The sequence below is a fragment of the Taudactylus pleione genome, unplaced genomic scaffold (assembly GCF_031769625.1).
Source record: "Taudactylus pleione unplaced genomic scaffold, aTauple2 ptg000393l, whole genome shotgun sequence".
Classification (NCBI taxonomy): Eukaryota; Metazoa; Chordata; class Amphibia; order Anura; family Myobatrachidae; genus Taudactylus; species Taudactylus pleione.
This window is the reverse complement of record NW_028284794.1, coordinates 3,509,402-3,533,139: the sequence shown is the minus strand read 5'-3', so window position 1 is coordinate 3,533,139 and position 23,738 is coordinate 3,509,402. Positions and strand designations below refer to the sequence as shown.

At 45.4% G+C, this 23,738-nt stretch overlaps 1 protein-coding gene across 1 annotated transcript in view; it reads right to left on the bottom strand.

Annotated features, from left to right (window-relative positions):
• Positions 1 to 5,258: 5,258 nt before the first annotated feature.
• LOC148506864 (transcription factor HES-2-like) overlaps positions 5,259 to 23,738 on the bottom strand; it is a 98,362-nt gene continuing 79,882 nt past the window's right edge. Inside the window, exons 2-4 of the mRNA XM_088446018.1 lie at positions 7,892 to 7,987; positions 6,014 to 6,092; positions 5,259 to 5,742 (exon numbers count right to left, since the gene is read on the bottom strand). Coding sequence (XP_088302144.1) covers positions 5,264 to 5,742; positions 6,014 to 6,092; positions 7,892 to 7,987 — 654 coding nt within the window. The 3' untranslated portion in view covers positions 5,259 to 5,263. The remainder of the gene's footprint in view (positions 5,743 to 6,013; positions 6,093 to 7,891; positions 7,988 to 23,738) is intronic.

Below are 23,738 nucleotides of genomic sequence, written 5' to 3'. Positions count from 1 at the left end.
CCCGACAGCAGTGATTGTGATTCAATAGCCATCTAATGGAAAATAAAGGAGATACTCCCAACTAACTCTCCGTGTGACTTGTGCCAACCAAGTATTGCTTGTTCTCCAAAAACAATTCACAATTTGTGCCTTAAGATGGGTACACACTAGGACGACGTTTCCGCTGTCCTATCTGACGATTGGTAAGTGCATACTCACTTACCAATCGTCGGACCGATGTGTCGTGCCTGACGTCACAACTGTTACATGTGCCTGCCCAGCTGTGAGGTCAGTCGCCAGCGTTGTCTGCAGCAAGTGTACAGGTGGTCGGCTGACCACCCATACACACAGCACGATGTGCCGATATATCTGCAGATAAATCGGCTCTGCTGCACAGCAGCACTGACGTAATTCACAGACATATCGCTGGTACATACCTGACAACGCGCCCATGATATATCGGCCATTCAATTGAACGGCCGATATGTAGGCCAGTGTGTACCCAGCATTACACTACACCCCCAACATGATCTGACCACTCAACATGATCATAATACACATCTATTACACACTATACAGACATAGGGGACACTATTCTCCCAACATGATCTGACCACTGTACATGATCATAATACACATCTATTACACACTATACAGACATAGGGGACACTATTCTCCCAACATGATCTGACCACTGTACATGATCATAATACACATCTATTACACACTATACAGACATAGGGGACACTATTCTCCCAACATGATCTGACCACTGTACATGATCATAATACACATCTATTACACACTATACAGACATAGGGGACACTATTCTCCCAACATGATCTGACCACTGTACATGATCATAATACACATCTATTACACACTATACAGACATAGGGGACACTATACTCCCAACATGATCTGACCACTGTACATGATCAAAAAACACATCTATTACACACTATACAGACATAGGGGACACTATACTCCCAACATGCTCTGACCACTCTACATGATCATAACACAAACAAAAAATGGCAGCTGCTCAATCAATCTGGCAGTACTTTTCAGGTGCATGTACCTAAAAAGTACATGTAGATTGATTGAGCAGCTGCAATTTTTTGTTTGTTATCATGAGTTGCATGAATGAGCCAGCATTAGGAGGGCATGCTGGTTCTAGTAGTGCTAGTTGGAGTTCCCAGGGGTGACTCCCAGGTAAGCTGGCTCTCAATGTGGATGCATTTATGTATGTGCCTTTATCATGAGGCCTTATAATTGGTATATATTACATTTGGGGTGAGCATTTGGGCGTAGGGCCCCTGAGGCTGCTCTGGCTGGGCCTCCTCAGGGCATCACCACTTAATACACATAGTTACTTTTAACATCACCTTTTATGTTTGTTTTTTATTCACATATATTTTAACCCCTTTTTCAACACTTATTAACTACTCGCACACATCTATACTTTACACTGCACTGTCACTCTTTTTCCATTTTTCATGCGATGCCCTGGGGGGGTCCTGGGCTGTACATTTTTTGGGGTACCCTGCGCCCCAGATGTGAACCCCTTAGTGTTAGGGACTATTAGTGACAGAGAAGCCGTGACATGGCCTAGCGGCTTCCCATGGATTTGCAAATGCATGCAACTAATATCTCTGAAGTTCTATTACCATATAGTCTTCATATATTGTTGCAAGTATAATTCAGTGTGCTAAGGAACAATAGGGGATGAAACCCCCCCCTTTTTCTACATGATCAAAATACACATCTATTACACACTATACAGACATAGGGGATACTACACCCGCAACATGACCTGACCACTGTACATGATCATAATACACATCTATTACACTGTATACAGACATAGGACACTACACCCCCAACATGTCCTGACCACTGTACATGATCATAATACACATCTATTACACTCTATACAGACATAGGACACTACACCCCCAATATGACCTGATCACTGTACATGACCATAATACATATCTATTACACACTATACAGACATAGGACACTACATCCCCAACATGTCCTGACCACTGTACATGATCATAATACACATCTATTACACTGTATACAGACATAGGACACTACACCCCCAACATGACCTGACTACTGTACATGATCATAATACACATCTATTACACTGTATACAGACATAGCACACTACACCCCAACATGACCTGACCACTGTACATGACCATAATACACATCTATTACACTGTATACAGACATAGGACACTACACCCCCAACATGACCTGACTACTGTACATGATCATAATACACATCTATTACACTGTATACAGACATAGAACACTACACCCCAACATGACCTGACCACTGTACATGACCATAATACACATCTATTACACTGTATACAGACATAGAACACTACACCCCCAACATGTCCTGACCACTGTAAATGATCATAGTACACATCTATTACACTGTATACAGACATAGGACACTACACCCCCAACATGTCCTGACCACTGTACATGATCATAATACACATCTATTACACTGTATACAGACATAGGACACTACACCCCCAACATGACCTGACCGCTGTACATGACCATAATACACATCTATTACACTCTATACAGATATAGGGGATACTACACCCCAACATGCCCTGACCACTGTACATGATCATAGTACACATCTATTACACTGTATACAGACATAGGACACTACACCACCAACATGTCCTGACCACTGTACATGATCATATTACACATCTATTACACTGTATACAGACATATAACACTACACCCCCAACATGTCTTGACCACTGCACATGATCATATTACACATCTATTACACTCTATACAGACATAGGACACTACACCCCCAACATGACCTGACCACTGCACATGATTATAATACACATCTATTACACTCTATACAGACATAGAACACTACACCCCCAACATGACCTGACCACTGCACATGATCATATTACACATCTATTACACTCTATATACAGACATAGGACACTACACCCCCAACATGACCTGACCGTACATGATTATAATACACATCTATTACACTGTATACACACATAGGACACTACACCCCCAACATGACCTGATCACTGTACATGATCATACTACACATCTATTACACTCTATACAGACATAGGACACTACATCCCCAACATGTCCTGACCACTGCACATGATTATAATACACATCTATTACACTCTATACAGACATAGGACACTACACCCCCAACATGACCTGACCACTGTACATGATCATAATACACATCTATTACACTGTATACAGACATAGGACACTACATCCCCAACATGTCCTGACCACTGTACATGATTATAATACACATCTATTACACTCTATACAGACATAGGACACTACACCCCCAACATGACCTGACCACTGTACATGATCATAATGCACATCTATTACACTCTATACAGACATAGGACACTACACCCCCAACATGTCCTGACCACTGTACATGATTATAATACACATCTATTACACTGTATACAGACATAGGACACTACACCCCCAACATGACCTGACCGTACATGACCATAATACACATCTATTACACTGTATACAGACATAGGACACTACACCCCCAACATGACCTGACCACTGTACATGATAATAATACACATCTATTACACTGTATACACACAGAGGACACTACAACCCGAACATGACCTGACCACTGTACATGACCATAATACACATCTATTACACTGTATACAGACATAGGACACTACACCCCCAACATGACCTGACCACTGGACATGATTATAATATAATTCTATTACATTATTATCATTATTATTCTATTATACTGTGCTAGATAAATGACTGTTAGTAGAAACTGATTGGCTGCATTTGGGCAATTTCTCCACTTTATCCCTCTCTAAAAGGTGAGTTGTATCAAGCCTTGGAGAGATATTGCCCACATCAACCAATCAGATTCTGACAATTCAAAGACTGCGCTAGATAACTAACAATAATGGTGCATACACACGGTCCGATTTTAAAAATCGTTCAATCGTTCATATCTCACAGAAAATCTGACATGTGAGCCTTCAACGATGATCGATGCGCATTCCCGATTGTCAGATAACGATATCTGACATCTGTTGTGTTTGCAGTCATATTTGGTCGATTTCATTCATTTTAATACAGTCTGAAATCGTTCAATCGTTCAAATTGTGTGTAAAATTGTTGGTAAAAATCATTAAATCGTTCAATCGTTCATCGATCAACGTTCATCTTACATATCTGACCGTGTGTATGCACCATTAGAAGCTGATTGGTTGTTTTGGGAAAGTCCACTTTATCTCTCTCCAAGTCTTGATACATTTCCTCCTAAAACTTGACACATCTACCCTTAACTTTCTATGTAAGAGGCTGACAACTACTCAATATTCTATAGTCTTCTTGAACCCAAAATTCGCCATTACTCTCGTTTCAGCGATCAAGTCGGGAAAACTTGGTTGCAATCATCATCGCATTAATCGTGGAACCAAAATGACCAAGCAGACCACAGAAAGGCCAGTTGGGATTGATCAGGGTTTTTGATGGGTCTCTGGATGCCAAAGACTAGCCAGTATTTTTGATATCTCTGAAATAATAACTTGTGTTTTGCTTCATAAGTTGCAATTTTTTGGCTCTCTTGGGCAATCATAGGACCGAGCAAACAAACTGATATCTGCCATACATTATTTACACCAGTAAAAAAAAAGCTTTTGTGGAGCTTTCATTCAAATATATTGTGTATAGCACAACAAAAATAGAAACAATTATAGTTTGGTTAAAGTTCGTGTTTTGCCGCTAAGACTCCTCTTATGTGGTCTGTTGATTTATGAATTAAACTCTTTGGTCAGCTACTAAATTTCAAAATGTCTTTATCAATAGCAGTAGCAACAGTGACACCTGCAGTTCCTGATAAACAGACTGAACACAATATTATAGCGGGTGAGAGAGCATCAAAACCAAACAAAACATAATGTACATTTGTTGTTTTTTTTCCCCTATGGAAAATATGTTTAAAATTAAATTATATCTATTTTATCTAACATATCTTACAGATAGTTTTTCATTCTAGACAACATTCTTGAATATTAACTTGATAGACAAATGTATCAATTATTTTTCTTTAATTTACAGTAGAAGTTACAGATAGGAAGCACTTGAATAGGTAGCAAAGATAAAAAATAATTTAAATTTACAATGCTTATTTACAATTTTTTTTAAAAAGTCAGTAAATAAAAATCTACGGCCACGGTCTCCAGACAAAGCCTGGGACAAGGGAGGAGATAGAGGCTGAAGGAGGAAAGAGAGTTCTTTGGACAGACTTTCTGCAGCTGTTGGCTTGAACCTTGTGTGCAGGAGACTGTGGGACCTGTCCAAAAGAGGGTGTTTGAGATGAACTGCAGGGTGAGGGATAGTGGAGAAATGGTTGGCAGGGTTGATTTTCAGGGTATACTTTCAGGGTGTCTTCTAGGAGCCGTGAGATTTGTGGTGGGCTTTCTATGAGTTGTCTCTGGTCAACTCTGAAGGAATTATCTGACATGGTTTCCTTCCACTTATTGGGACTCCTCTCCTCCATGTGTTGACATAGTTTTTCTACTACATAGTCTCTCTTCTTCCCACAAATACTGGCTGTGGAGCTTAAGAAGCAGGTGGCTTGACTCATCCCTTCCTGAAACCCACCTTTGAACCCTGACATAGTAGTTTTGCCATCTTCTGGGCCTACATGGAAGAAAGAATAACAGTTTTGTGAATATCATTGTATATTTGATGGCAATTAAGTCAAAACATTGCTCACACTATTTTATAACTAATATAATTAAAATAAACAACTTTCAATAGGGCATTGTAAAGACTTTGCCTTATTTGTAAAATGCAAGGGCTGTCATACATGTCTACATAGTCGCCATCATAGTCGCCATCTTATATAATATACATTTATTTATTTATTTATTTATTTAGAATTGTGTAAATAATGTTGGATATCTCTCACCTGAATTATGACACAGTTTCAAAAACTGCACTGTCTTTTTCAGTATATCAGCTTTTTCAGTTTTGGGATTTTTTAATGTCTGCAGAGAAAAAAATAATTCATGACATTAGTAAAAAAAAAATCAAACACAAAAAGATAATGTAAGAAGATAAAGTGCCCATAATAAACAGAAATAAGAATGTAAAAAAATCACTAATAAACACTAAATCTCAATGTAAAAAAAAAAAATCACCAATAAACATATAAACATATGAACAAGCTAAATAAATTATGCATTAACAAAAAACTTTAGTATATTTACTACTATAAAATAATAGTATTATTGTTATTATTATGATTATTATTATTAATTGTCTAAGTAGTTTGTATTATTATTAATATTATAAAGCACAAATACTTTTCATATAGAAATAAGTTACTGTAAATTGTTTTGTAGACTATGAGTTCTGATGTCATCACTACAATTTTTTTTTTTTACTTTTTGTATTATTTGTAATGGAGCTCCCCCTACGGTTTATTATAACAGCTGTTAGAAGTCACCTCGGATGGCCCTTCAATGACTTCTAGTATTTAAAAAATTTATAGCAGGGGAGAACATTACCCATATATTATTATACATTTTTATTATAAAATAGGGCATTACCCATATATTATTATAATTTTAATTATAAATTAAGATATTATTATATTTATTTGTTATACAATAGATTATTTTTATTATTTTAGAAAATCAGATTAGCAATTTATAGTTTATATCATTGTGTTTGTGAATAATATTCTTAACAATAGGTGAACAGTAAATGAGGTAAAATCATTTGAATGTTAATTCTTTTTTTGGGTCGCAACATTTCGGAAGTATTCAAAATGATCAATAATCTGTCTGCCCTATTTCTGCTGTGTCCCAGTTTTAATTAATGCCCCCTCCCATGGACTCTATTTATTATTATTTATAAATAATTATTTATATAGCGCAGCATATTATGCAGCACTGTACAGAGAATATTTATTCCTTCAAATCAGTCAGTGCCAGAGTGGGGTTCCCTACCACATGTATACACTAGGGTAAATGTTTTCTTAGTCAGAAGACAATCAGTTAACTCTATCTCAGCACATTCCTGCAGAAGTGCAAACTTCTTGTAGAAATATAGAAATCAATAACAAGAAAATCTGAGGATGTGCAGTTACAGTTTCCACTACAATAATTCCATCCCTTAAAACTTGAGCCAAGACATTTAATAGACCATCATAGAAACATAGTACTCATCTCCTGACATTAAAAAACTTTAAATACAGGGTTTATGCCTCAAACAATCTTATCACCATTTGTGATGTATTACATGGCAAATTAAAATCTAGCAATATATTTAGAGGAAGATCCATAATTCTCACATTGCAGATACCGGTAACATTTACCTACTGCTATCCCTCATTACAGTAATGAATTCATGGGCAGTCATGGACTTGTTAATCTCAGCAGGAAACGAGATGTACCTTGGCTGTGATGCCTTTGTTATTTGACTGTCTCACCCCCTGTCTAGAAGCCTCTTGGCTAAAGCTTTGAAGTCTCACACACCAGTACATCTACACTCTTTACTAGTCTACACTATCAATGGTGGAAATAACTATCCAACAGAACATCGTACATTAATTATCTTTGATGCTCAACATCACCCATACTAAGAAAATCAGAATCCAAATTCCAAGAGACACATACAAATATTATTATTTTTTTAAATTATTAATATTATTATTATTTATTTATACAATTATCATTTATTTATACAATCCATTCCCCTCATCCAAAAAAATAATAATAATCATTTAAGTTGACAAGATTTGGAAAATAGTAAATGTATGAAGTGTCAGGTATATTCTAACCTCATCATGGGTAGCCTCCAGAAGAAGTGTCCTTAGATGGTCCAGGCTCTGGTTTATCCTGTCCCGTCTCCTCTTTTCTATCACGGGCTTCATGAGCTGGTGAGAGAGTGTATGTAAAAGGTGAGTTATTAGAAGAATATTACCAATACAGAAGAAAGAGAGGGGGCGGGGGGGGCAATTTTAGGTCAGGGATGGAAAAATAATAAAGATACAGTTAGGCAAAATCTAAGTTTCTATGTGTATGCGATGCATACTTTATGGGAACCAGAAGGGTGGAAGAAAGTGGTTGGAGATGAGTGGAGGCATGGTAAAAGATTGTGGAAAAAAAAACTTTTTTTAGGAGATAAAAAAAATTAAATATATAGAAGTAGACTGAGGGAATTGGCTATGCAAAAGGGGATTTAGTCTCCTAGATCAGAATTTACCTTTTTATCTTCTCTAGTGAGATATATGTTCCTCATTCTGGCAGCAGTCTGTTTAGTCCAGGTTTAGAGTATAGTCTGAATGGACTAGAGAGTCACAGTAACCATATCCCACAGACACCCCCAGACAGCATTCAGACCTGCCCCATTGCCCGGATGCTCCACCTCCAACCACAAGCACAGTACACTCACAATGCTACTGAGCCCACTCCCATAAGCCCCTCATTACCTGCCCACTCACAACTGTCCACCAACCAGGACCTGAATCTTTATTTGTCCATATCTCTTTGTAGCCCCTGAAGCCAGCACACTCCACATCTAACATTACCATACCAATTAGTCGCCATCAATGGACAAGTGTGTCGGTGGATAGTGAATGGAGTAATTGCCAAATGGGATACACAGTAAAAAGCCAGGATGTTTACGAGTTGTGTAACTATATAGCTATATATAAACACAAACAACAAATTAAATGTATAGAGTGTAACAATCCAACCCTGTCAGTGACAAAGAGTATCTAGAACCTCATATTGATCACACTGCTCTGTATAATAATAATAATATTATTTGTATCTACACAGTAGGGCCTGATTCAGAGCCGGATGCAATTAGCGCTCGCTCGTCCAGAAAATAGGGGTGACTATTCAAATCAACCGTTCGCTCTTTGCGGTCTGTTCATGCCTCTAGGTCTGAACGAGCGAACAAAACTTGCGGTCGTTTTTTGAAAAAATACGCCCCCTGGCAGCTCGCATCCTACGTCATGTCCACTATTTATTAGATTAATCGAGTACATCGACCAGCGTATGAACTGCTCGCTATTCTTGGGGTTGGTGTTTGCTACCACAATTTTGCGAGCAGTTCTGGCTATAAAATAACCCAGTGACGTGGTCAAGTGATGCTGCTGTATTAATTATGCACACCCATAAAACGCCCGTTTTGACCCTTAAGCATGCCTGCGTTCGGATCTCCACTCCCCGTTTTCAAGCACCTTCCCCTGTTACCACCCACATACGCCTCCTCCTGTCACTCAAATTATCAGGCATTTGCTATTTTGCGAGCACATGAATTTCGACCACACTGACTGGTTCGCGCATGCGTATAACGATCCGTACGCATGCGCAGTTGGGCAAACATCGCTCGGAGCGAACGAGCGGCCGCTTACGAGCGGCTCTGAATCAGGCCCTCAGTGCACTGTATAGTAATATTGTGTATGTGTATACTGATATTGATCACACTGCTCTGTATAATAATACTGGGTATCTATATACTGATAGTGATCACACTGCTCTGTATAACTCGGATTTACTCGGATTTACTCGGTTCTTATCGCCACTTTACCGCAAGTTTGGATTTATTATATTGGCTATCCAAAACACATGATAGGCGATGGCCAATAAAATGCCGTTTTGAGATCCGAGTAAATCCGAGCCTGCACATCCCTAGTATCTATATACTGATAGTGATCACACTGCTCTGTATAATAATACTAGGTATCTATATACTGATAGTGATCACACTGCTCTGTATAATAATACTGGGTATCTATATCTATATACTGATAGTGATCACACTGCTCTGTATAATAATACTGGGTATCTATATACTGATATTGATCACACTGCTCTGTATAATAATACTGGGTATCTATATACTTATAGTGATCACACTGCTCTGTATAATAATACAGGGTATCTATATACTGATAGTGGTCACACTGCTCTGTATATTACTTACGATAATGATCACAGTGCTGTGTACTGGCAGTGATTAATAATACTCTGATGATAGATATTATACTTTATAATACATATAAACTTTCGTTTAGAGGGTATAAAAGAATCCGCGAGTCCACCTAGTGTTCCATTTACATGTCTTATTATATTTTGGCGGGTGGAGGGTTTGGTAGCTTTTGATCCTCAATATTCTGCTATCTGAGTTGTTACATCATCAATATTCTGTCCCCACGTTGCCCTGCACCCCCCCCTCCCCCCCCCAGGCTCCTGTCTAAGAGTACGATCCAAGTGCTGGGTGCCCGGCTATTGGGACTGGGAGGTGCAGACTGACACACTCTGCCTTTTGCCCCTGTACAGCCTATAACCCATTCACACCGACCTGAGAATCACTATGTATTTATCTTCCAGAGGTCACACTGCCAGGTTCCCACAATAATATAAGACTCCATCTCTCTGGGTCAAAGGGTCGAACCGAGAGAGAGAGAGATAGAATGTCAATCACTTTGAAAAGAAACCCTCACTGCGTCCGGCATCGCTAAGTTATCTTGGCGTGTGCGCAGTGCGCCCGTGACACATGCACAGTCGGCTGATAATCGCTGAACTGCCTAAATATCGGCATTGTGTCCACATCTGAATCGGGCTCCTACTGCGTATACGTACATGTCCAATGCAAGAAAGGACGTGATGGGCACCAGGATCTCCTGTGGTTCAACCGGAGAGGGATCGCAGTTTCTGCATATTCCAATGCCACAATTGATGAATAAATAGAGCTCAGGATAAGGCATATATTAGCAGAGAACAATATATGCTCAATCCGTTCCTAATGTACTCCCGTCAGGTCCCGAGGCTTTTCCCCCATAATCTATTTATCTCGCCCCATTTTCATTCGCAAAAGCAGCCCCCATAGGTTTCTATGCTGGCTGATAAAAGGGCAAACTCCAGAAAGCAGCAGCCATTGTAGCCTATGGGCTATGGATGCTCAGTTTCGCAGCCACACCCTGAGGATCCACTGGCGAGATCCTGTCCCCAGATGTGAGTTTTACTAAATTGAGCTGATACTTAATTTCTTGCCGCGATAATCAACGATAAGAATGAATTATTATTGGGATTAAGTCATAATAACTATGCCCCGTAGAGATTACTACCTTGTCCCTCAGCGTTGCCTGTACACCAACTCTGCACTCCCGCTCTCAGGGGTCTATTTACTAAGCAGTGTTAGGAGACAGAGTGAAAAGTGATAAGAAAGTGATAAGGTACCAGCCAATCAGCTCCCAACTGTCATTTTTCAAACACAGCCTGTGAGATGACAGTTGGGAGCTGATTGGCTGGCACCTTATCACTTTTCACTCTGTCTCCTAACACTGCTTAGTAACTAGACCACTCAGTCACTGGTGCCGGTCCCCCTGCAGACTGTGGGCATGATTCATTAAAGATCGCTTTTGCGATCGCAGCTCCGTAGTCGCACACAGGTATGCTGTGAAAATATGCTAATGAATGCTATCGCAATGCCGTCGCACTGCCAGCATAGAGACGCCCACTACCGCTATCTCACATCCGTAATACCTTGCACACCTCCACAAACATCGGTAACATCGAGTACCATCGGCCCCCACGCAGAATAACAGCAGCCCGGACCTTACTTAGAAATCGCCAACCTCGTTGCACACAGTGAGTACTCAGGCTGCGTAGGCCATCGCAGCGGCTAATTTATGCACGCCCATGCAATGGCATTCAAACGGTCAGACACGCCTGCGTTTCTCCGACCACCCCCCCACCACCCGTCACACCCTCAAACGCTCACTTCCTGTCACTCACTCAGCTATAGCTCTGCGCAGTCTCCGTGAGCGCACTGCGATCCACACGCATGGGCGGTACGCGACAATCGGACGTCTGCTTGCGCTTTAGCCATAGCGATCTGTAATGAATCAGGGCCCTGTTTCCAGAGGACATAACTGATCTAGGGGTCTATTTACTAAGCAGTGCTAGGAGACAGAGTGAAAAGTGATAAGAAAGTGATAAGGTGCCAGCCAATCAGCTCCCAACTGTCATCTCACAGGCTGTGTTTGAAAAAGGACAGTTAGGAGCTGATTGGCTGGCACCTTATCACTTTTCACTCTGTCTCCTAACACTGCTTAGTAAATAGACCCATATGCTGCTACTGCTCCCTCACCATTGCCTATCTTCCCAATCTCAGTGACCTCTCAGTGACTGCAGGAGGAAGCGCACGATGGACCAAATGTAATGGCCTCCATGTTGCTGAAAGTGAGGATGATTAGGTGATATACAGCTGCAGGTTTGTATTTTATTAATGGCAAAAGTTGGCTGATCCAGGTGTTTTTGCTTGTAAAAAAAAAAAGAAAAAGGCCACTAAATGTTGTGTCTCAATTGTTGAACCATTGTCACATTCAGCAGCAGGAATACGATTACACTTATCACTATGGTCCTGATTCAGAGGCGCTCGCTTTTTGCGAGCACTCGCTCTGAATCAGGGCGGATTAAAAAAAATTAAAAATCCGCGCCTCCAGGCCACTCACACAGCTTGTGCAGGCGGCCTGGCGATGATCGCGATTATCGTGACCATCGGGCTTGCGACGAGACCCTTGTGGTCCACCGCATGCCCCAGTGAGCTTCCTGCTCTAATAGAGCTCACTACTGACATCCTTCGGGAACGCCTCCGTTTGTGCAGTCATCCCCCCTCCCCGCCTACAAAACGGGGCGAGCTGTCGATCAACATCGACAGCCGCCCCGTCTTGTAGCGAGCCTCGGAGCGAGTGATTTCTCATTTGCTCCGGGTCTCGCACACGCGCAGTGCGCACGCTGCATGTGCGCAATGGCCCACAATCGACCCGCTTGCGAGCGCAATGTGCTCGTGAGCGGGTCTGAATCAGGTCCTGTGCCTGATCTGTGAGTTATAATGCACAAAACCCAGGATGCATGAGCAGGACGTCATATCTCTGCCACCCCGGATTTCTGCCACCTAAAGCAAAGTTCGCCGCTTTCCACATTGCAGGAACGATGCTGACCAAGCCATGTTTTCATGATTTCCCTGTATATAAAAAAAAATGTAAGAATACGGCCTATTGGGCTGATATACATGTCCTGATTCCCTACTGATCGCTATTTTTATATGAATGCAGCCAGTTGCTAATATCAGCGGTGATATGTAAATAATTGCGTTCGCAGCCTAACACAAGGACGTCCACTTCCCACTTCCCCTTACTCACATCCATATACTTGGGCAACACAGCGAAATAACCGGTAACATCGAGTAACATCGGACCCATACGCACAGGTAAGGCAGGTCAGACCTCACTCAGGAATTGTTTCCTTCAGCGCACGCTATGAGGCCTCAGGCGGCGCAGTGGCTAATTTCTGCACGCCCGTGCAACGTTATGCCAACTCACTGGCGCGCCTGCGTTCGCCCGACCACCCCTCCGTCTCCACCCAGAAACGGCACTTCCTGTCAATCACTCTGCCACGGGTCTGCGTATCCTCTGCGATCGCAGTCCCGATCGCAGTGGCCGGTTCGCGCACGAACACTGCGATGCATACGCGTGCGCAGACTGCAACAATCGTCCGATTGCGTGCGTATCAGCAACTGCGTTCCTCGCTGAATCAGGCCCACAGTCGCTTCCTTGGGTATGTAGCTGTGAACTATGGCTGTACGGGGTTAGTTGAGGAAAGGATTGGAAATCTCTAGTATTTAGTGACAGCTGCATTGAAGCAGTAGATCATGTAATTTTGGACTCCCAAACGCTACTGTGCCCCGCATTGGTTACACTTCTCCTCAGCCCTGCTAGGAGGTCAGAGAGATGCCAGTCCCTCACCCGCTACATCACACAGGACCACTCGTGACAACTGTACAGCCAGCGTTCCCACACTCACACTTGTGGCCTCTGGTGTGATACATAAAATCTCTCACACTCTGAGGCGAAGGTGTGAGGTGACCTAATGCAGGTGACCTATTTGCTGGGTTAAGAAGAGTCGCTCCCCTCTAGGAGCACAGTGACCTTGTGATGCTCGTTACAGGCCCATCAATCTTAAATGTATTTTGCTGCCTATGGAAATATGAATACGCACAGCGCCCATAGGGGTCCTTATATCACCTCTCCTCTGTGCTGTTTCCCAAGACGTTGACTGACCGGAGAAGCGATAGAGACTCGCAAATTGACCATTGGGCCCTACACAGAGAACCAGTGCACAGTGGGGCCTGACAGAGGCAGACGAAGGAACAGAGATGAATACAGTAAATCATACACTTCAGTGATCCCACTTTTTAAAAAAAAATGTGTTTCATTCCGCATGGTTCAAATCCTGACAGCGGAATTCTGGCAGAAGTGAAGATCCCGACTGCTAATTTAGGTAAGTACCACTAACCTAATTCCCTACCCTAACCCTAACCTCCCCCAAGTGCCTAACCTTAACCCCCTTCTAAGTGCCTAAACCTAACCCCCTCTACCCCGCAGCCTAAACCTAAGTCTCCCGGAGGGTGCCTAACCCTAACCTCCTCCCGGGGGTGCCTAACCCTAACCCCCCCTTCCCCTAGCCTAACCCTAATCCTCCCGAAGGGGTGCCTAACCCTAAGTCCCCCCGCGGCTGTCTGTGCCCGGCGCCCGGCGCCCAGCTTAGCTTAAGTCGGGATGCCGGGCGTTGGGCTCCCGGCGTAGGTAAAATGACAGGCGTCGGGATTTCGATGCCTGTCATTAGACCCTTGCTGGGATTAGACAGTCGGGATGCCGACGGTCAGCATTTAGACCGTCGGCATCCCGACTGCATACACGCACACACACACATACACACACACATACACACATACACACACATGTCCTCCTGGATCAGTCACTGGTTCTACTTCTCACAGGAAAATGAAGGATACCTATTGTAGGTGGGCCTACTGTGCACTTACCACAGACACCACATGAGCACAATGTATCCACCTCTTCTTGTTTCACTACTGTCATATTAGTTCATGTAACTTAGCCACTAACCGTACGCTTGGCTTGATAATAGCTATCATCATTACTGCGCGGTCACAGTAGCCCCTATACTAGGTCACTAAACATCGGTTACAGGGCCTGATTCGGCAAGGACCGCTGATGCGATCGCGGCAGCAAGAGCGTACGCAGTTCTGCTGCGAAATTATGCAAATGACTGCCGCAGCACAACATAAAGATGCCCACTTCCCTTTACTCACATCCGTAATACCTTGTAAGTCTGCAAAAACATCGGTACCATCGAGTGCCATCGGAGCCTCACGCACAATTACAGCAGGTCAGACCTCACCCACAAACTGCTAGACTTCCTGTCAGTATCTAGAGCTCAGGCTGCGCTTGGCGTCGCAGGGGATTAAATACGCACGCCCCTGTAACGGCGTTGAAACGTACTGACACGCCTGCATTTCGACGACCACCCCGAACCGGTACTTCCTGTCAATCACTCTGCTGCGGGTCTACGTAGTCACTGCGATCGCAGTTCCGATCGCAGTGGCTGTTTCGCGCATGCATGCACAGAAAGTAACACTCGACCGGGTGCGTGCGATTTTGATCCTTGCTGAATCAGGCCCACAGATTTTAATCCCTTTTCTTTCTACAATTCTATTACTTTTTTTCAAATATTTTACATAATAAGAATTCTATACTCCTCAGATTTTAGTAATTGATAACCTGAAAATGAAAAAATTAACTGGGAATTGTTGAGACTTAAGTAGGGATAGTCTAGTGTTTTTGGACATCGATGGTGTGGCACCATTGCTGTATCATCGGTGGTGGTGACCCGATGTTGATGAACATTAACGGCGCTGGTCCGATCCCTGAGGTCTACAGATGCACAGCACTCAGCCCATCGATGGCTACACCATTGATGGTTTTCTGCTGATGGGTTCAAAACATCGACCATCACTAGCCTTAAGTGCACTAGTCGTCTAAATAATTTTGTTGCTTTCTTTGTGGTTTACAGTGTGAAAACACAAAATTGTGTGAAAAGACACTGGCACTGTATCTTCTGAGCATTTTTCCGGTGATGTAGTCGGAAAGATGGCGTTGCCTGGCGCAAGTATAGGTTGAGGCCGCTGGCAACAGTTATGAAAGTGGCTGTATGGTGAGGGGTCTGCTGTAGGAATGGCCATTGCTGGGGTGCCCATCGATGGTCACCATCGTTTGTGCCATCAGTGATAACCATCAATGGTACAATAACCATCAATGGTTTGCAACACTGGATGGCCACCGCTCAACGTTCCACGGACCAATTCAAAATGGAGGCGGGGCTGAGTGGGCCACCAGGGGGCGGGACTAACCATAGTGTTGTGAACAGAAAAAAAAAAAACCACAGGTTCCACTTTGCCACCAATGGCAGAAAACCATCGGCTCTCTGCCATCAATGGCAACAATCGATCATCTGTAGTAAACCATCGATGTTTGTTCATTATGGATGGTCGATGGCCATCCCTAGTCTGCGTAGGCCCCTTCATCTCTTAACACATGACCGATAGGGAGCGATGAAATGAGGCCCACCTACCACAAGCGCACTAGTAACCGGCGCCCGTAAGTACATACCATTATGGATATGGATTGTATTTTTTACTTTAAATAATTCAGTTCTGGCATCTGGATTTGGAAGGGAAAGGAAGTGGACAGGCATCTAGGAATGAGCAGACATTTGCTACTACTTGGCTATGAGATATCAGCAGTGAGCAATGGGGTGTTGTTATTTCAGGATACGTCAGCGATGGGGGCGAGGGAGAGTGCAGCAGTCTGTGTCCATTTGCCAAGTGTGTCACGGTGTCTGTCCTCACACCCCAGAGAACATCAAACATCGCAGAGGAGTGACAGGAAAGCCATATTCCCCATCCACACAAACACGGGTGTATCTGGTGCCTGCACATCAAGGAATGAAAGCAGCCCCAGGCAGGATAAGGGGCATATTTATTAAATTATGCGGACAGTCCCCCCCCGATAACAAGGATTCCTTATTGTCACTGAGTCGCCGGGACAGGGGCTTCAATAGGATCCCGTCTCTGCGATCAGTACAAGTAAAGTGATCCCATCCACGATGGCTTTACTCTCTGCGCATGACCCGACATTGGATGGCGCAGTCAGCAGAGGGGAGGGATCCTGAGGACCCCACTCCTGGAAAAAAGTCTGCAGAGTGTAGCCCATAGGCGACAATAGGCCAATGCCATCTAAAGATGTAAACCTATGGATCCTGTGGCTGCTATCGGAAACAGAGGGAACGCGGCAGATATGGATATATATGCTGGGGCTCCCATGGTACATTTGGGTGATACTTAATTTTTGTTTTCCAGGGATATCCTACAAATATGATTTGATAAACAGGCCCCTAAAGGAGAGACCACTTATTACAGAGAGTCCGGCAACTTGTGGGTTTTTGTATTGATGAGCCTTGTTCCAGAGTCGTTCATCCAGCTGATTTCTACACAGCGTTGGGTTACTGCTTCCGGGGCTAACACATAGTAACTAGCCCTCTTACAGATAGCGTGAGTTTTTTAAATCATAAATTGCATAAACTCGCCGTTTGCGAGCCTTGATGAATTGCCGTAATCACAGGTAGCGGTCAGCTCTTCCTAGATAGCACATGTACCTTGGAGACACAGCGGTCGATTGTCAGCCTCAGCCAGTCTGGGACTTCTACCAGGCGCTTCAGCACCGGTCAGCTTCCCTTCTCAGTGGCAAACGCAGGATTTCTAGAGGGGGGTTTCCAAATGCTTGATTTTAGAGTGTGGCCAGTCCACGAAGAGGGCATAATTAGCACTTATCCAGCTTTAATATGTTACATACAAAGTGTATTGTGTGTCATAATTCCAGCATATACAGGACCAGCAATCACAGTAAGCCATTAGATGCGGCAGTAGGTCCATCCTACCTGAGTAGAATGTTTTTTTTCAGACGTGGGCACAATTCCTGAGCATTGGAGCAAGTCCGGGAGTCTGAGGGAGCGGCAGAAGAACCTAGCACTGCCCTGGACATATATGTACATATCGCATGCATGCCGACATTTAGCCCCCTCCTTCCGGGAGGGAACTGTCGGACTTACAGGGCTGGTGGCGTGACGTGGCCAAAGGGGGCGGGGCCCGGCACATGACGCGGCGTTGGGGGCGGAGCATGGGGGCGTGACCGCGTGAACGTGTCATCGTGGCTCCGCCCCCTCTTCACAATGCCGTGATTAATGGCATTGTGCAGCCGGGGGCGGAGCCACGATGACGCGATTCAGCGCGAATCGCGTCACCGGCCCCCCTGCTGCCGGGGTTTCTATTTAAAAGCGTGGGGGGGTCCGGACACATTGCCGGGGCCGGGAGGATTGCCTGCCTTCCCGGGAGGTCGGGAGCGGCACCCGATTTTCGGGAGGCTCCCGACCAAATCGGGAGGGTAGGCAAGTATGACATATCGGTCTCCTTATGTACTGGATAGTGTATTATTATACAGTATTAATAATTAGCCCTATAGATGGTCTATAGCAGTGCACCTCTAACAGTGCATGTTTTCCACATCTCCTAGTTGGTGCACAGGTATATTTATTACTGGCTGACACATTTTAAAAGATCCACAGTTGGTGCTAATTATTTCATTTGTGATACTGAGAAGAACATGCAGCACTAGTAACATTCTATTATATTACTATTTCTGTTGTGGTCATGGTGTTGGCTGGGGAGGGGGGTTTCCAGGCAGAAGGAAACCCCCCCTGCGTTTGCCTATGCGTCTGCTAACAGGTGCATAGGCATCTGGATCCCACACCAATGAGCAGAGTTAGGCTTTGGGGGAGGAGGTTAGGGTTAGGCACCACTGGGGCGGGGGGTTAGGCACCACTGGGGGGGTTAGGTTAGGCACTAAGGGGGAGGGTAAGGTTTAGGCACTAACGGGGAGGGTTAGGGTGCGGCGTGGGGAGGGATTAGAGTACAAGTAAGGGAGGGTTAGGGGGTGAAGGGGGGAGGGTTAACATACTTACCCGACCCCGTCAGGATTCCCAGCATTGGGATGCCGCTGTCGGCATTTTGAAAGAAGGCATCCTGACTGCCGGGATTTCATACCCAACCCCCCTGGTGCATGGGGGTGCAGCTGCTATGGGAATAGGGGGGCCCACCTTCCTTGTCCGAGTTACATGTGTTATATACATTTTTCACCATTGGGTGGTACATAGGGGCCCTTACACATTTTTCCTACGGGGCCTTCAAATACTTAGTTACGTCCCTACTCAGCAAATTCAATTTTGTTTTTACAGCAAAGCCAGGTGCACTGAGATCATCCACTCCAGGCTTAGCAAGAAGCGCAATTGTATACATTTAGGTGCCCGGCACCACCAAAAAGGTTTTCGCTCTGCTCCTCGGCTGCTTTGCCCTTCGATGTACAGTGTTGATAGACTGTGGGAGTCAGACGCATTCGCGGATGATTTTTTGTACATCCGCAGAAGTCTACATACTTACAGTATGTTGGTGTGCGTCTGCGGATCTGAGGCCGTCCCACCCACTGTTGCTACATCCCGCAGGTGCAGCCATTGTGGGAGTTACACCCACCCCCTTGCTGGGTGTGAAAGATCTGTCTCCGCCCATGCGACATGATCAACTGCAGTAATCGCCCACGATACTCCCGCCAAACAGTTCCTTGCGTCCGTGTGGTCACCGCCCAGAAGATTCCCGCTTCATCTAGATACTGGTGCTCTGTCAACGCTTACAATCTCCATCTTTGCATGTATGCCTGGTTCGGCGCCTGCGCTGTCAGTTACTTTTTTCTACGGCGCAATATGCCGATATCCGCGAGATCCGTCTCCATTTCCGCTGGAAGGATCAGGGCCCTGAATTCCGGAGCTGCGGTCATCACTATGTGTCGGCGCAGGAGTCATTACGCAGCTGAGGAAGCGTTCCAGGGAAACGTCTGGTGTCAGATCAGATGGTAACATACAGTATAGAGCGGTGGTGTCAAACTCGGGCCCTTCAGCTTTTGTGGGACTACATATCCCATCATGCCCTGCCACAGTTTTAGCATGCCCTAATAGCAAAACTGTGGCACTGCATGCTGGGATGTGTAGTTCCACTGCAGCTGTAGGGCCCGAGTTTGACACCACTGGTATAGAGCAATAGGCCGAAATATATCAACCTTCCACCAACTGTGGGTTCAGTACTTGGCAAAGAGCCCACCCTAGTTTGGAGTCAGATTTATCATCCAGGTTTTGCTAGAACAAAAAATATTCTCCGTATAAACTTTTTATTTTACGTGGAGGAAATCCTTTACTCTTAGCTGACTCCAGATAGGAGATTATATAAGCGGAAGTGTACGTACATTGCTGGTATTCAGGTAATTACTGAGGCTGGGCTGGTAACTCTCCTTCTCCGCCCCAATGCTCTCTCTCTTTTCTATCCATCCTCCGCCCCTCTCTCTAGGATTCCTTCATGCCCATTCAAGTGATCCCTCAATGCCTGATTACCCCCTGCTCTTCCGGTACTGCCCCCCTTGAAGGTCCTTCATTGAGGCCAGATGCCCGCCTGCCAAGCCTCCCGCAAACAATTAAGTTAAGCTCCAACCTCCTCCCTTTGGGTTCAAACATTAAATGCATTTCGGTCTTAGTGACTTGTGCATGGTCCTGGGGTGCTGGTTACAATCTAGGACATTGTTCCACCTCACAAGTCCCCATCAAAGTCACAAAAACTCCCCCCCCCACACACACAAAACAAAAAGGAAAGAATGGAGTTGAAATGGTAACTTGCATTGCTTATATAAGCAGAATTTGCAAGCTTTGAAGACCAGTTGGGTATGATAGCAACACTAGTTGTAGGTAGTTTCTAGGTGGATGAGGATTGGAGAGGCAGAGGACAGCCTATATGTATTTGGTAAGGGGCTAGCTGCCATTGTACACTAAAAAAGCCTGTGGATAGATGTTGGCAAGATGGAAAATATGAGGTCTATTCAATATGTTAATTATCGGACGCCAGGTGGTCCCTAATAATTAGGCTGGTGGACACAAAATCGCCAGAGCGATTCAACATTGCTCTGGTGCGGAGAAAGCTGATCCAAAAATCAGCTGTCCCCGCGATTCCTACCACCGCTTTAGTAGTAGTAGTGGTAGCGCGCAAGCGTGAACTGGAGTGCGCACATGCACACAAGAACCCTGCATCTGGCGAAGGAGGCAAATAGGTGTAGAGTGATCCAATCAGATCGGAAGATGGGGAAGGTACCTGCTGCGAAGCTCGGAAAATTTTTGTATTTTCGGAGCCTGATGAATTTAGTTTCCCATACTAGTGTATGGGGACTGCGGCAGTGGCGTAGCTAGGGTATTTGGAGCCCAAGGCAAATTTAAAAATGGAGCTTCTCTCCCATTATGCGCGCGGCAGAAAAATGGGCGTGGTCACAAGGGGTGTGGTCACTTAACAATGGGGCGTGTCAACATGACACACACCCTTTTCTCGTCACTCTGAACATTCCTTTTTATTCCATATGCACCTTAATGCAGTGCCCCTTATACAGTCCCCCCTATGCAGTGCCCCCAGTAGTGCCCCTTGTACAGTGCCCCCAGTATGCAAGCCCCCAGTAGTGCCCCTTATACAGTGCCGCCAGTAGTGGTCCCCCTTATGCAGGCCCCTAGTAGTGCCCCAGTAGTGGTCCCCCCTATGCAGTGCCCCTAGTAGGGCCCCTTAAACAGTGCCCCCAGTAGTGGTCCCCCCTATCCAGTGCCCCCTGTAGTGGTCTTCCCTATTCAGTGTCCCCAGTAGTGGTCCCCCCAGTGCAGTGTCCCTTGTGCCCCCAGTAGTAAGCTCCTTATATAGTGCCCCCAGTAGTAGACCCCACTATGCAGTGCCCCAGTAGTGGTCCCCCTATGCAGTGCCCCTTATATAGTGCCCCTAGTAGCAGTCCCCCCTATGCAGTACCCCCAGTAGTAGTCCCCCCTATGCAGTGCCCTTTATATAGTGCCCCCAGTAGTAGTCCCCCCGATGCAGTGCTCTTTATATAGTGCCCTTAGTAGCAGTCCCCCCTATGCAGTGCCCCCAATAGTGGTCCTCCCCAGTAGTGCCCCCAGTAGAGGTCCCCACACAGTGGTGCCCCCAGTAGAGGTCCCTCCCCAGTAGTTCCCCCAGTAGAGGTCTCCCCCAGTGGTGCCCCCAGTAGAGGTCGCCCCCAGTAGTGCCCCCAGTAGAGGTCCCCCCCAGTAGTGCCCCCAGTAGTAATCCCGCCCCCTGATGCAGTGCCCCCAGTAGTAGCCCCCCCAGTGGTGCCCTCAGTAGTAGTCCACCTCCTCCCCCCAACAAATACACACTGTAACTAAAACACACACAGTAAATAAATGAAGAAAAATACACTTACCTGAATCCACGCTTCGGCTACTGCTCCCACCGCCGCCCGCACGTCAGTCCTCCCGGGCTGGCGCGCTCTGCATTATGGGACAGACGTCATGACGTCTCTCCCATTACCCACTGCAGGAGCCGGAAGACAGAGCTCATGAGTGAGCTCCAGCCTGACTCTTGCAGTGGGCGCAGCAGCAGCCAATGTGAGTCTGTCTGACTCTCATTGGCTGCTGAAACACACACATCGCCGCCACGCTGGCGGCGATGTGTGTGTAAATGCATCAGCCTGAGCCCACCTCCCACCCTCTGCCTGGCACTACTGGGAAAGAGCTCAGGGGGAGGGAAGGGGCTCAGCTTTGCAGCACAGAACCACCGCTGGGCACGGAAACCTAGCGCTGATCCTGTGTAAATGTGTAGCGCTGACCGCACTCACTGCGGCTAACTAGGACGGGCTGGTACCGTGGCCGGTTCCGTCCAATGGCGGCCAGAGCACGTGCCCCGACGGCCCTGCCCTAGTTACGCCACTGGACAGTGGGGCACATTGGGAGAGAAAGGTAAGCAGGAGATATCTGTGATACTAGTGTATGGGGACAGCGGGCCATTCCAGGAGAGGAAGGTAAGCAGGAGATATCTGTGATACTAGTGTATGGGGACAGCGGGCCATTCCGGGGGAGAAAGGTAAGCAGGAGATATCTGTGATACTAGTGTATGGGGACAGCGGGCCATTCCGGGGGAGAAAGGTAAGCAGGAGATATCTGTGATACTAGTGTATGGGGACAGCGGCCATTCCAGGAGAGAAAGGTAAGCAGGAGATATCTGTGATACTAGTGTATGGGGACAGCGAACCATTCCGGGAGAGGAAGGTAAGCAGGAGATATCTGTGATACTAGTGTATGGGGACAGCGAGCCATTCCATGAGAGAAAGGTAAGCAGGAGATATCTGTGATACTAGTGTATGGGGACAGCGAACCATTCCGGGAGAGGAAGGTAAGCAGGAGATATCTGTGATACTAGTGTATGGGGACAGCGAGCCATTCCATGAGAGAAAGGTAAGCAGGAGATATCTGTAATTCTAGTGTATGGGGACAGCGGGCCATTCCGGGAGAGAAAGGTAAGCAAGAGATATCTGTGATACTAGTGTATGGGGACAGCGGGTCATTCCGGGAGAGAAAGGTAAGCAGGAGATATCTGTGATACTAGTGTATGGGGACAGCGGGACATTCCGGGAGAGGAAGGTAAGCAGGAGATATCTGTGATACTAGTGTATGGGGACAGCGGCCATTCCAGGAGAGAAAGGTAAGTAGGAGATATCTGTGATACTAGTGCATGGGGACAGCGGGCCATTCCGGGAGAGAAATGTAAGCAGGAGATATCTGTGATACTAGTGTATGGGGACAGCGGGCCATTCT